This window comes from Etheostoma spectabile, chromosome 8 (genome assembly GCF_008692095.1).
Source record: "Etheostoma spectabile isolate EspeVRDwgs_2016 chromosome 8, UIUC_Espe_1.0, whole genome shotgun sequence".
Classification (NCBI taxonomy): Eukaryota; Metazoa; Chordata; class Actinopteri; order Perciformes; family Percidae; genus Etheostoma; species Etheostoma spectabile.
The window spans coordinates 36,409,081-36,424,955 of NC_045740.1; the positions used below are offsets into that span (position 1 = coordinate 36,409,081).

Here is a 15,875-nt window from a genome sequence, read left to right on the forward strand (position 1 = left end):
TCAAACATACAGGTGTAAGAAAAACACGCAACTAGATTTACAAACTCACACAACACTGTGACATTGTGTTTTTATCCTCATATGAACAGGCAGCTTCATAGCTCTACACTGTGCATGGTGTTATCATGCAGGCGACTGATAACTGTATCGTCTGCTGCCCACTGTGAATACAACAAACCCGCATTTAGAAAGCAAATGAGAAACGAGAGAATAGGGCATGCGCTCGACGTGACTCCATAGTGACGCACAAGACGCCGTGGGGCTGGCCTGTTTGCCGGGATGGCAGCAGTTATCAGATCATTTCCGCCTGTTTGCAGACCTGAGACTCCTGGGAGGAGGGAGGAGCAGGCGGAAGGTGGGGATACATTTTGTGGCTGGCAGTCAGGTGTCAATACTAAAATAAGGTTTAGAGTGGCCTACAGTATAGGCGTGAATGTGTGTGTGTGTGTGTACCCTTTGCAACATAATAAGCTCAAAGGAGGAAAAAGAATAACAAACAGTTGTAGATGAGGAAGTGGCCTGTTGGGAAAACAGAAAAGTTCTATTTTTATAGTACTGTAGGTCTGTGTGAGTGGTTATTGTGCACCACAGGAGCCACTGGAATGAAACATAGATGGACCTAAAGCATGACCAGGATGGTGTTAGTCTATATATATTTCTTACCATCGACAGAGCCCCTGAAAGGACCAAAACCAATGTATTAGTATGTCTCTTAATGCTTTTAGTCACCCATTTGGTACTACTGAAGACATACTGTACATTGTAAAAGGGACACAAATTAATAGCTTCATATTTTAAATAAAGGTTTAGTGATTTCCTTAACCCTTGTGTTGTCCGTTTCAAAGTGTTCTATATCTGAAATATGGATTTCTTTCAACCAAATTACCCAAAAATAACATAGATGATTCCATACATTCTTCAGGTAAAATTAATGATTATTTTTATTGAATTTTTCGGGTGTTTTATTGAATTGCGAGCGTTTGAATTCTTTTTTTTGGTTTCAAAAAATGGTTTCAAAACAGTATACAGACTAAACTTTGACATATACCCATCTGAGATCCACTCAACATCCTGAGATCTTAACTGTTAGTCAAAATAATTAATAATGTCTCCGTTTTTAACTAAAAACTTACGTATAATCTGATATAAATAAGGTTTGTTGTAAATGAATTCCAAGAATAAGTGTAAAACCTATTATTAAACCAGCTCGGGTTTAAAAAAAAAAGAAGCACCAAAAGCATGGAAAAAGTGACAATTAAATCAGAAAAAGCGTCAAAAACTTCAGAATTTTGACGTGGAAGGACAAGTTCATAGTTAACGGGAAGACAACACAAGGGTTAAACAGGTGGGCACTGTAGTTTTTAGCAAATGACTGTAAATAGTTTTAGCAAACAGTGCATATATTGCATTTTTCAGATGAGTTTAAATACTCATTTGTTGCTGTAGTGAGTGTTAAAGGCGTTAAAACTCTCTGTTGTTTTTGCGTTTAAAAATTTAGTTTTTAAACGCAAAAACAACAGTCTGATTTATAAAACCATGCGGTTTTATAAATCAGCACAGACTCTTCTGGTTGTAAATACGGACGTGCGTTACCTTATGCGGTCGTGTACGCGCCTCATGCTCCTCCCAAGGCCGTCCCATATTTGTCCTAATAAGGTCCAGATCAATCAGTCAATGAATATTCCAGCCTTGTAAAGGAACCATCGATGACCAATCAGGAAACGGAAAAATGGGGGAAAAAAAACACGATTCAGAGATTGTGAGATCGAGGTGCTCTTGCTAAATCTTCGAGCAGTGCCAAATCTGCCATGCTGTTGATTGGTTGCAGTACTGTACACATGTCATCGGGAACCGTGGGACCCCTTTTCAATGTTTGCTACAAGAAATATTATGCTATTTATAATTTCCCTTAACTCAAACTCATTGTCCTCAGCTCATTTTCTGTGAAGAACATAAAAAGTAACTCATTTTTAATGACTGCACACGGTACACCCCCCCCCCATAATATAATTGTAGGTGCTATGAAACTTAACTGTGTCCTCACCCTAACTCTGCCTGCTGTGTGTGTCTGTGCGTCTGTACAGTATGTGTGCGTGTCTGAGTGTGCGTGTCTGTGTGCGGGACTGTTGTCTTTCTGCACCTGCTATTAAGCTATTATTACCACACAGAGTTACACAATTGTTACATTTCTAGCACTTTCACCTGTTCTTAGTAAGTTCTAAGAAATAACACCAATAATGATCACAAATCTTGTCCATCATTTTTTTTTAGTTTTTTAGAATTTAATTTCCTTGTTTTCACAAAAAAACGAAACTGATCATCTGATCATAAATGTGATCTCACATAGGTAAATGGCAAATATGAACCATAAATGATGTATATATCATTGGTATTTGAGCTAAAGTAAATTTCTGTTAACTATTTTTACATAAATTGTTATGTCTGTATTGATTTAAAAGCCTAATAATGTGGCGGGTCCACCAGACCCGGGAACATTGGCTGTGTAACAAAAATATGAACAAGGCCACACATGGGTTAAGTGGCGCAGGTGTTTGGGATGCAGGCTATGCGCTCTGCATCCAGAGTATTTTATCCATGTGATATTTTGTGTTATCATCGGAGGTCACTACAAAGTCCGGGGAGCGTTATGCACCATCACACGCATGGTCAAAAGGATGCGGAGTACTGGGCACATTTTTACGCATTGACATTCTTAATAAATCCCGACTTTTGCAAGAAATGTTGCAAGCGCAAATTTCACTCTGCTTCACGTAACTTTTTCGCTTTTGTTAAAGGCAAAATCTATGTCAAAATATTCTGAATGAAGTACTGTGGCGCTGCAAAGACATCCCAGCCTACAAATTGTATCCTACAGACTTTGTTTTGTACAGAAAATTACACTATAAATAAATTTCAATTTTTAGATTTTAATATTTTTCAATGAAAATGCCATCATAACCTCAAATATCTTGAATCATATCGCAATATCAGTCAAAATGATCGCAATTAGATCATTTCCTCATATCGTGCAGCCCTACATTTCATAGTTTTGGTCTTCTTGAGGGATTTCTTGAAAATAAGGGAAAATAGAATATCACCAGAGTTATCTGAGAGCAGAAAGACATTTTCACGCTATGCATCCTCCGCTGGATCCATCATTTGTCATCACTCCTTACGTCCAGAACTTTGTGTGGGATGTTTTGCCCAGAATATTTTGCTCTTCCTTAATTGCAAAGGTCTTGTTCTTTTCTTTTGCTTTTAAAAGCGACATTTTCTTTTTGACACTTGGTCACTTACTCAAGTATCAATGCAAATGCCAAAAATGGGAAGTGTAGCTGCTGCAGCAGGACTCTGAACAGTTAGAATAATGTGCAGTGCAGAAATCATTACACATAAGCTACTGTAGAAATATTGGTAAACACCATTAATAGAGGGTTTGTCACAGACATAAAGACACACACAGACGCAAACAAACGTTAAAACGTGCACACATTGCACTCAGGCAGTGACTGTACCTTTGCTTCCTTAAGGATTTACTGCCTTTTCTATTTTCCACATTGCCTCATACTCATGGCGCTGAGGATTCATGTCCGAGGGAGCGTCTTCACTTGAGAGCTCTCAGTGTTCATAAGCAGCTCCATGTGATGTCATCCCTTTAAAATGACCTCAAGGAAAACATCCCCATGCAGCAAATCTCATTTGATGACATTAGTCGTATCCTTTAATTACTCCGGTGCCCTCAGTGCTAAATGAGCCATTACTTCTGCAACGTTGTTGCATTTTGCTGCATCTGTTTGTCAAAAGTTCAGAGGCTTTTTTATATTTTTCATCACAATCGACAGCGTCTCCATCCTTGATTTCACTGTCATGCGACAAAGAAACACAAAAAACCCACTTTTTTTCCCATGCCTTCCCATATCAAATGATATGAGGTAATTGTAAGGAAGAAAATACCATAGCACAGCTTTTTAAGACTTTCCCAAAAGATGGTAGAGAGTTAGTGCAGAGTGAGCGGAGAGATTACGGCTCAGTGACTTCAGATCTTTCCCTGCTGCTGCTGATTGCCAGTATTGTCTGGAAAGCATCCTGCGGGAGGCGTTTGACTCATGGATATTACACACAGACTTATTACCCTCGACAGAAGAAATGAGATGAAAAGAGAGAAATAATAGCGAAAGAGCTGCTACCTCGGGGTGGAATAACACACAGCCTGCGGGAAGGCTGGTATTCCTCTGACTGGAGAAGATTGCGTAATTGTAGTTGTGCCCTTGTTGTGCGTCGGTCACCCGTCACAAGTCCTCCCTTGTGTGTGTTTGAGAGTATGTTTTTTTTTCTTCTTATTCACGTCTGAAGCAGCTTGCACTGATTCAGTGACCTCTCGTCTCTTTGTTGCCCATCTGTCTATTAGCTTTACTTTCTTTTAGCATTAGCTAATGGCGGCTATCTTATTAATTCTGCATCATATCTGTGATTAAACTGTAAACAAAAGCAAATCCAATAATCAAACACAAATTGGAAACTGCTGTGATTCCCAAACAGAGTGACAGGCCTTTGAACACAAATTTAAGAGCGGTTTTGTCCACTTTATGATTTTAAGTCCAATATTTACTCTATTTCACAATCGTTTTTTGCTCTCTGTCAACTCCAGAGGGTAATATCTGTCCCCGGTTGTTGCTAAATGCTCCACTGTGTTCACTAGCAATGCACTCATTTTGTATGTTTGATGATGGGCAAGTAGCATTCAGTTAATGGAATATTAATAATGCAGCTTTAAGAATCTATTTCACTAATTAAATAGATACCCCCTTAACAAAATTGTACTTAAAGGATAATTCCGGCCAATTTTTATGTTAATCTTGATTGCTATAAATATGCGAGTACTTTCCATTGAAAAAACTCCGACCTGAATCGGTGCAGGCAACACGGAGCAGCGGAAGTTACGTGTACAAGCTTCCACTGAGCTAAAACGCAATTAATGGGGCAAGTTTTAGAGAGCCTTTGTGCCTCTTAACAGACACACAATGCAATTAAAATGTCTGCACAACATGAACAGAGCCCTTACGTAATATCAAGATGCGTTTTCAAGTCAGACCTTGTTTTAATTCACCTACCCTTTCTTGTTTTTGTCGGGTTAGCTGCTAGAGCTAGCTGCTAGCTGCTATTGATGAATGTGTTCAGCCAGGCTTTTGTGAAAATCATAAAACAGGAGTTCCGTGTGTATTTGTAGCTCATCCTTTTTGTGCGTGAACAATTTTCGTCCTTCACACATGAAATGCGTGTGAAGTTCCAAGACACATTGTTCGGTATCTGAGCCCAACCTCTGACTTCTGCTATCAGGAGGCGTGTCAGTAAAGGACGATAACAGTATAATTTTCATCTTTGCAATATTCAAAAGAAGAGCTTTGATATGCATACTTCGGGCTCTTCCTACTGATGATCTGAACACAGAGATACCAAAACATTCTGTCTGAATGTATTTCCTTTGGCATGTTACTCATACTTGTGTAAGAACACATCAGGAGGCTTTTTTTTTCTTTCAGAGTGACACAGAGCTCAAGAGCTTTTTCAATCCTGCATTAGGGACAGCAAGAGGATCTTCAACAGACTGTATCTGGGATGCGATTGTTCAGCAAGAGGAAACATTCAGTTTGGAATTAGCTGAACACATTGTTCTCTCTGTAGAGCACATACTACTTCAACTAGACATGAAGTGCCTGGGATTTAGAGTTTTTAATTACTAACAATTATCTGTGTGTCTGCCCGCACATCAGACTTGTATGCAATCTGGCTCGCTATTAACTTGACTATGTATTAGCGTTTGTGTGTGTCCATGCAGTGTTCACATGCCCTGTCCCTTTTCCATTTTTCTAATTTTAACAGACATTTGCAATTTTACAAGCATTTTTTCATGATTGTTGAGTCCTCCTTTATATGACTGGCACAGGGCCCAGTACATAACCCATTAAAGACTTGTGGCTACATCAGACCATACTGTGGTCACCTGAGAGCCCAAATGGAGACCATACCTCTGGAGATTTACTGCGAATTCTGGCATAACAACACTCCTTCAAAACAAAACAGATCCATATTCACACTTCTATTCCTACAAGTGCACACACGGTGACGATTATTCAGAATAAATAAAGCAGTCATTTAGAGGAGAGGCATTCTAACACATCTTAACACACGTCACTACTCTGTTTCCATCTTGCTATGATCATTCGCACGGTATACATATGGTAGCCATCTGGCCTGGCAGAACAGAGTGGGGCAGCACTGCTGAGATCCATGTACAGTAACAACATGATTAACCCTTTAGAGCCATAATGCTGCGCTAAAAACTGTCTTTAGCTGATGCTTTCTAGCAATCTCTATAACTGTGTTTGCATCATGCTGTCTATATTTGTCTTACAACTGCTTACGCTGTCTACTTTTCTAATACTACAGTCAAGTACTGCTTTAGTGTACCTCTTTGTACAGTACATTTTTGTTTTGCCAGATCTACTGTCTCTGTATCTTATCTGTCTGTGAAAACCAAAGCCAGTGTTCCCGTAGAGCTGCAGCATGTTTAGGGAAGTGCACTTCTTCGTGTGTCCCCATTTCAAAATAGATTTAAGTGCAGGGTAGGAGCAGCATCAAGGTCAGAGTTCCTGTCCCACTGCTCTAGTCAACCCTGAGACAAGTCACAGTTGATCCTAACTACAGTAGTCTGCCCTTTGACAGACGGATCCAGAGAAAAAAATAAATAGAATTAAAATAGAGAATTATGTTAATTATTTACAGCATTAGTGTCAAAGAGCGGTCATGAAAGGCTTGTATCATGTGGACACTCTGACAGTGTTGTTGTAATTACTTAGAATTACTTATGGAGGTGGCAGAAACTACGCACTACAGCTTTAAGCAATTTTTGCACAGGATTTCATTCATTAAAAACATGCATGGAAAAGTCTTAACATAAAGTGAAAAGGATAACATTGGAACTCATGTTCCACTCCCTGCCAGGAATTTAATTGAAGCAAAAGTTCCACATTTTGGAAAATACACTTATTAGTGTTCCCGAAGCTATTCCTTTAGATATCCAGCAAAAATACTTTATGTAGTAACTGAAATGCATTGAAATTTTATTAACAAGCTTTGTTTCTGGCAGTGAATGTGGAATATGTGTTTGACCAAGCACTGAAACCCTTCTGTGGAGGCTCCCTATCACAGAATATGACTAAGGTGCATTCAGTGACATCTTAATGGGAAGTCTTGCACACATTACTTCTTCTCTAGTGACAGTGTTGTGCCTGGAGCATCATTGAGGCTATGTAGCGGCCATATGGCAGACACCACTGGTGCACGTAAAGAGTGGCAGGTGCCTTATATAATCTCTCGCTACTATACATCCTAAAACAACAACCAACTGTTATATCATTACGATCATGGCCACTAAAGTAGTTATTCTGTAGTTTGAGACCCGAGGACCTGACATGTCCAGGGAGATTTGTGGTGCAGTGACAATCACGAGGAACATAGTGACTATCATCCCGCAAGCGCACGCATGGAGAGAGCCGCTACAGTCAGTGGCATGTAAGAGCTCCATCAGTTCCTCCCTGAGGGTAGACAGTGCCTTGCATTAACAAGCAGGGAGCCAATGAGTCACCTTGCCTCAGTCCATCCTGAAAGCATTCTGCACTTCACTGTCAGCTGGTCCTTTAATTTCCTTGAATTGAGGTTAAGGATAACTTAAGTGTAACAGTAAGGTGTTTTTGTTCATGTTTTTCAGAGTCAGTATTCGGTCCAGAGTCTACTCACGCAGCCCTGCAATACATGCTGGCAGCCCTGTATACAGTGGCTTGAGAAAGTTTACACACCCATGCTAAAGTTGATTAAAAAGAGGATTTTGGGAATTGTACATTTTTATTTTTATAGACCAGTTATGTCATGGATCCAGGATACTATGCATCCTTATAAAGTTCTCTTGGCCTTTGGAATTAAAATAGCTCCATGTCATCACATACCCTTCACCATACATAGAGATTGGCATGGTTTTATTTCATTTAGCTTAATAGCTGGTTTGATTTGCATTGAGAGAAGATCTTATGGAAAGTTTGCCTATCTCTAGGTATGGTGAAGGGTATGTAATGATGTGGGGGGGGGGTGTATTTTAATTCCAAAGGCTAAGGGAACTTTATCAGGATGCATAGTATCCTGGATCAATGATATAACTGGCCTTCAAAAATAAATAAAACATTTTATTCCTCTTTTTAATCAACTTTAGCATGGGTGTGTAAACTTTCTCAAGCCACTGTAATTGCTACTACAGCAACAAACAGTGAAATCGAGAAAAACAAATACATTAAACAGCATTGATAACAGTGTTAAAGTGAAAGTCTTGCTTTGCCAGATCTTCCTCCACAGTGCTGCAGAGGAACTAGTCCCCACAACGTTCCTGAATGGGATATAAAGTCTGCTCCGGTTTATTGGCATTTCTTTAAAGTGCCCATATTATGAAAAAAAATCACTTTTTTTCTGGGATTTGGGGTGTTATTTTGTGTCTCTGGTGCTTCCACACACATAGAAACTCAGAAAAAAACTAATCATGCTGTTTTGAGTGAGATCAGGTTTCTGAATGTCCTCTGCCTTCAGTCTCCGAGTGAGCTATTCAAAATCTGCACAACTTACTACGTCACTAGCTGAGACAAGGTGGCCAACAATAGCACATGCTAGCGCTAGCATGCTAGCTCGTTCTCAATGGCAAAACACTGCTACAACACCCACCTGTTCACCATAATCTCCAAAAGAACTACTTCGTGTCCCTGTTCTGCAGGTATTCCACAAGAAGAAGTCTCCCTGCTAATCCTGCCTTGAACTGACCAAAGATGGAAAAAGAGTCATCTAGCTGATGAGATCTTACCTAGCTACTGTGCATGTGCAACTCCCAACAGAGATAGTATAGAAGTGAGATGTCTCACTCTGGAGCTAAAACAGAGACCTAAACACACAGAGTGAAAACAGGATCTGCATCAATGGGCAGTACAACAAAAATATGGTGTTTTTTGAAAATGAAACCCTGTAAACTTATTCTGGTACATCATGGTACATCATGTGGTACATCATGGTACAACATCAAAATACAATTATAAACCGGAAAAGGTTCATAGGAAGGTTACAGACAAAAGAGTGAAATCCAGCGGAATTTCCGATGGCAACGGAGAAATCCCAGAAGTGGAATGCCGTGGATATAGACTATAGTGAAAGAGACTGTTTTCATTCTCCTGAAAATAATGGCATCTGTAGTGCAATGTTGAGCCTAATCCCACCTGGGGGCATTTAGTTGCACATCAAAAGAGGTGGGTCATGAGTGTTGTGGTCATGCTCTGAGTAGGGTATTTACTATATATAATAGTTTGAGAAGAAAGGGGGTGTGAGGAAGGTGCCAGGGTAGCTCCTGCTGCTTTAAATGGTTTAAGATGGATTTCCTGGAGTGTGCACAACTGCTCGCCAAAGTGGGAAAAATCTGAGCAATAAAAGCAATAAAGTAGGCATTTCAGAGTAATCCTTGTAGAAGCAAAGAGAAATTTACTTTTCTTCATATTTGATTTTGTTGGCGTGTGTGCTCTGGCTGAAAACTGTAGTTGTGTAAGACACCTGACACTGGTGCAACAGATGGCGCTGTCTCCTGTTCTTTGTTCCAGTTGTGCGGGTTGTCAGTACAACAAAGTAACAAATATGCAGATGAGATGGAGCCACAGCAGCTGCTGCTCTGCAAGCACTTGCTCTCTAAGTTTATAAGTTGAATAACTGCGACCTATTACCAAGAAATTTTTCCAGATGTATTTACCACAACGGTTTTTATAACTTGTATAATGCTAGAATAGCAAGCTCAAAAGTAGAGTTTAATCAGAGCCTTCCAAAGTCACATTTAAGGAAGTGTGGATTTAAGGTGCACTATGAGTTCCTACATGGTTTTAGTGCAATTTAATTTTTGTCTCAAATCGTAAGCCTCACTCCTTGATCCGCTAGCTACCTGCCCCTGAAAACACTGTGAAAAAGCTTGTTCTTGGGAGACAACACAAGGGTCAAAAACATCAAACATTATGACAAACAGTAAGTGTTATGCAATGGCACTCGAGGTTGGACCCAAAAGCAGACGTGACACACAGGAAATACATTAAATACAGTTAATAGTGCAACAGGCAAGAGGGTGTTGTGTCCAGTGGTGAGTGGTGGGTGCAGTGAATCTGTGTCTTTAGTTTATGGCGATTAAGGAATGACAAAAATAATATGCAAAATAAGCCACGCCCACAACACACAGGCAAAGCAGGAGGGAGAAACATGAGGGAACACAACCAGGAAAACAAAAAACGCACACAAACAGGAAGAGGAAGCGGCTGCCATGATGGCATCATGACAAAAGGCACCAAAATAGAACAAACCACGTTCCAGCCAATCACCAGATGGTTGGGGGAGGGGGTGGGGTTAGTGCTCATGCACATATGGGGGGCAGTGAGCAGAGTTGATTGAGTAGCGTGAGTTGTATCTGTATGAACATGGTTTGTTGTATTTTGGTGCACAGCCTGTGCCCCTAGCACTTATTTGAGGTTTTTGACTTGTGTGTTGTCTCCCAAGACGGGGCTTTTTTCACAGTGTATTCAGGGGGCAGGCAGCTAGCAGATCAAGGAGAGATGCCTACAATTTAAGACAAAAAACGAAATTGGGCTGAAACCATGGTGCACCTTTAAGTTGATGTAATGTACAGATAGTGGTACTCCAACTCAAACTGGAACGCTGCTTTTTTTTGTCTTAACAACTACTCAAAGCACTTATACATAGTACAGGAACCATTCACACACTCCGAAGTACAGCATTCAGGGTTCAGTGTCTTGCCCAAGGACACTGTGATATGGGACTGTAGGTCCAGGGATTGAACCACCAACCATCCAAGTGGCAGGTAACCACCCTACCACTGAGCCACAGCCCCTGCATCCGTCTGGCATCACAGCCAAATCCTCTCCATAATTCAGGTTGAAGGTCTAGTTGTATTGTGGGTAATAAAGGTGCCAGGTTTTAACAAGGGGGATGATTTGTGGAGTTAAAAAGACAATATCACTGGTTCTGCTGCATTGGTTTTGATCTTTTTTTCCCTGCCCATCAGAAAGAGAATTATGGCAAACATAACAAAGTGATACATTATGTTTAGCAGCTACCAAAAGCTATCACTGTCACTTTCCATGACACATTTGAAAGAAAGAATACATAAACCTTCCCCGAACCCTCTCCCCACCCACCCTTACTAATTTTCCAACAGTCTCTTGCATTTTTTAACTTCTGTCTTTATCGCCCTAAAAGCAACTGTGTGCTCCCACAAAATGATAGAATGTCACCGTCGCCGCAAGCAGCATGTGCTTTAAATTAGCAGCATATTATGAGTAAGGAGCCATTAAATCCAAAGCTACTTTTCCATAGTGATTAAAGGGTCGCTGCTTTCAGCCATTTTATAAGTTGACACCCTGCAAACGATAAGAAGGGTGTCGCACGAAGGTGCAGAGGAATAAGAAATTGTCAGCAAAGGGAAATAGAGAGCAGTATGCCTTGTCACCCTCAGAGCAAGGAAGACTAACTAGCACACAGAGGTATGACTATTGAAAATGCACTTGGAATATTACACATTATCACTTTTGGGAGAATTCTCTGACAGGTGCAAGTAGAAGGCCTAATTACTACAATAGTGGCCTCCAATTTTTTCTCACTTTTTACACAAATACAATTAAGATTACACATAACGAAAAAACATTAACATTAAATTAACATTTAAAAAAGTGAACTGTGTTTTGTATGCCCCCTTTGTCCTGTAAGAAAAATACTACTTTAGTTAACGCTAACTGCATATTTTGCAAATATAAAAATCAGTCAAATTGTCACTTTCAGACTGTAGCCTTATGCGCTACCATGACATTAATGTAATGGCCCCCCTCCCCCCTATCTCTCTTTCTCTCCCCCCCCCCCCTTTTTAGGTGTGCTCAGCCTACCTGAGGGCCTGACTCTTCACAGGGACCAACAGCAGCAGCAGCGAGCGGGGAAGAGCGGAGAGGGCAACGCCTACAGTCAGTCTGAGCTGCGCTCAATTGAGCAGTGTTTACTGGCTACACGAGTGGGCAGCGTCTCTGAACTCAGTGAGTCATGTGTGTGTGTGTGTGTGTGTGCGTGTGTGTGTGATGGAGATATGAACGACCACATTGACCCCTCCTTCAATACGCTCTATCGTCAATGTGCCCTTGAGCAATGCAATTAACTGCCTGAGTGGACATCAGTGAGATCATTAAGACAATGCTGTGCGTCCAACTTTGTGGCAACAGTTTTTAGGACGATTTCCTGTTTCAAGTTGACAATGCCCATGTGCATTACAGATGTACATAGAAAAATGGTTAGCCAAGTTTGGTGTGAAGGAACTTTCCTGTACAGAGCCCCGATCTTATACTCATCATGCACCAATGGGCTGAACTTAAGCCCCGACTGCCGATCACCCAACACCAGTACCCAAACTTATTAATAGGCTTCTTCAAAGCACAGGTGTTACTTACACCATTAACAATGGCTCTGTTATATTCAAGTGTCAACGTGAGTCATGACATGGAGCCGGCATGCACAATAGCAGGACCATGAAACTGAAACAGCTAATTGGAATTCAGACATCATTAATTATTCACACCTGCGCTTATCCGACTGTGACAAGTCATAATATCTTCTGTGAAAAAGGTCTGCAATGTACATTCTCTTGTGGCTGATTGGAACAAAGCCCCATATCTAGGTTCCACAATACAGAGGAAGCCTTCCCAGACGAGTGGATGCTGTTATAGCTGCATATTAATTCACTTCAATTCAATTTTATTTATAGTATCAAATCATAACAAAGGTTATCTCAAGATATTTAACAGATTAGGTTTAGACCATACTCTATAATTTACAAAGCCCCAACAGTTCTAGTTATTCCCCCAAGAGCAAGCATGATGTGACAGTGGCGATGAAAAACTCCCTTTAAGGAAGTAAACTCAGGCTTTTTAACCAGGCTTATTAATGTCCATGGTTGAAAAATGTCACATAAGGGTATTGTTCACTTTGTTTTATCTACCGTGTTTGTGTGACTGTGACACTGCTGAAAAAGAGCACGTAAGTTCAAGGTATCCACCACTTGAAAACTGCGTGTGCATTGTGATCAATATGACTGAAAGCTATCAGCTGTGGTTTATTGCTTACATAGTTGACACCTGTTGTTGTGAGCTGGTATTCAATTACTTTGTGTTGAAAATAAAATTGTTTTTTGGGTTTATTGATCCCCCAGTGGGAAAAGCGGTAGTGCTTTTTAGCCATGATAGAAGCATGGCTTAAGGGCTAACTATGTTGGGCTATTGGCCTACACCTTTTAGACTTAAAATACCTCAGCAGTATATTGTACACACCTTCACATGGTTCAGAAGATAAATCCTAATGACGTCAGTGTGCCACTGTAGTGCCACTAGCAGGCTAAATGTTTTACTTATCTGGTAAAATAATTCAACATCTACTAGATGGAAAAGAACATTTTGTGTGGACATTCTTGATAACTTTTGTGACTCGCCCCCCCAACTCTTAATTTATAGCCCAATCATCTGGCCAAAATTTGCATTTGTCCAATATTTTGGTTTATAACCAAATACCTGCAAAGCTAATGACGTCCCATCAGCTCAGCCTCAGCTTCACTTTGTGCTTAGAGCTACATGTTAGCATGCGGACATTAACTAAGATAGTTAGCATGCTAACCCTTGCATATGACTCAGTACAGCCTAACAGAGCTGCTAGCATGGCTGGTTACTGTCCTTTTTATTTTATTTTATTTTTTGGGGGCATTTTTAGGCCTTTATTTGACAGCACAGCTGAAGAAATGAAAAGGGAGAGAGGGGGGGGGGGGTGACATGCAGCAAAGGGTCACAGGTCGGAGTCAAACCCACAGCCACTGCCTTAAGTAGTAAACCTCTAAATATAGGTACCCACTTTACCAACTGAGCTATCCAGGCACCCTAGATTTTGATAGGTCTAATTAAAAAGTATGAATTCCTTCATTACAAGACATTTTGATGCAAGTTTTATTGAGGGTGTGTAGCTCTGGTAAACTGCTCCTCCTCACACTTGAGTTGGATGACATTGGCTGATACCAATAACATTTTAATAAGGCACAAATATTATCCCGCTCTAACAGTAAACTTCTGTATCATAATTCTGCTGTCCAGGCATATGTGCATATTTAAGTGAATGTAAATCTGTCAGCGGGAACAACTCTAATGAACCAGAGCATTTTTTCAAGCTTATAAGTTTGACAAGCAGTCCAAAAGTTAATTGTCTACACACTCACAATGGACTCATTATGCAAGGAATAATGGGCATCTGGATGCTTTCTAAATACATTTATACAGTACAATGTGATTTACATAGGCTTTAGGAGTCAGATTAATGTAATAAGAGGTTTCCTGCATTATTTGCAAAAGGACACACTGATTATGTTTTACCCTCTTGTCGTTACACACAAAATGAGTTATTATACACAACAATTCGACAAAGCAAAGTTCAGCACAAGGCTTTCATTAAAGTTTCCACCTTTGTTTTGGAGGAAACTTGCTGACAGACTTCCATGTGGCCTCAGCATATCTGGAGTGACAAGCTGTGCTGCAAACCACTGACAACTTTGTGTTTACTCTTTAGATATAATCATAGCATCAAGTTTTGCTTCTTGGTTGCGTGCAATTCTGCAGCAAACTCATTCCAGAAAATGCATCAGAGCGCTGCAGTGTCCTCTGACACACAACAAAGGATCTCCTAATGTGCATGAAAAATATTTTTGACACAAAAAATCCCCAAGACAAACAATGGCGAAAGGGTCGTAGAGTCAGTTTCTGTTGTCATGGCATCGGGATGTCAAGACAAGGCTGGCAAAACAATTTCTGTATATCTTGTGTAAACATTTATCATCAGAATAAACAGCAAGCTAATTCTCCACAGTGTTTACCCTCTGTTCATGTTGTATTGATGAGGTCAAGCAAGGACTTATTCTGTTATGTTGACTCCGCAAACACACTCTGAGACAACAGAGCGGCCGATGGATAATAGAGGAGCATAGTCCGGCGGTAATGTCATCAGCTCTGGACTCTGGAGGGGAATTCTGTAAATAACTATGGGATTTGCAAATAGACGCTGCTCAAACCAAAAATAAAATAACAATTGAAAAAAGCAGGAGAGCGGCTTGTCATAAAGTGTATCTGAAAGAGAGCGACATGGTGGCTCTCTTATATCTCTTGCTCTCTAGTATTTATAATAATGTAAATACAAATGAATAAAATAAACTAGAAGAAAGAAAAAAACATGAGTTTAATATTCGAAAATACATTTCATGGAATAAAATAACATTGGCCGCTCCTTTGCAGCAACATACCGTCTGTAGAGCTGGCATTTAGACTGGATTTTAGAGGTTTGCTACTGATAGACCTCTTTGTAATTTCTCATTTTCTCTTCTGCAAAAGGCCAAATTAGCATATGTGAAATGACAGTCATGAAACTAGTGCAATGATTGGGACCCTTGGTGTGTCATCATCACTCAGTCACTAGTATGTTCCACACAGCGTTGTTTGTGTATCTGTATGTATGGAACTCAGCCAAATCTACTCTTAAAGGTGTGATGGGTGGAGGATGCAAAATACAGATAGGGCGCTTATCTTGCACCTTGCGCCGCGTGGCGCTAAGCCCAACGCAAGTGTTTTTGCTCAGGTGAACTATTGGAGTATTGCTATCTTGAGGCAATTGGAAGTGATTGCTCCTTTGACCCACAAACACCCAGTCTTAAGTCAATGGTGCAGCATTTCATT

The 15,875-nt window shown here is 40.4% G+C and overlaps 1 protein-coding gene across 1 annotated transcript in view; it reads left to right on the forward strand.

The window, feature by feature from the left end:
• The window catches only part of btbd11b (BTB (POZ) domain containing 11b), a 79,877-nt gene that overhangs the window by 42,490 nt on the left and 21,512 nt on the right, over positions 1-15,875 (forward strand). The window contains exon 2 of the mRNA XM_032523543.1: positions 12,000-12,158. Coding sequence (XP_032379434.1) covers positions 12,000-12,158 — 159 coding nt within the window. The remainder of the gene's footprint in view (positions 1-11,999; positions 12,159-15,875) is intronic.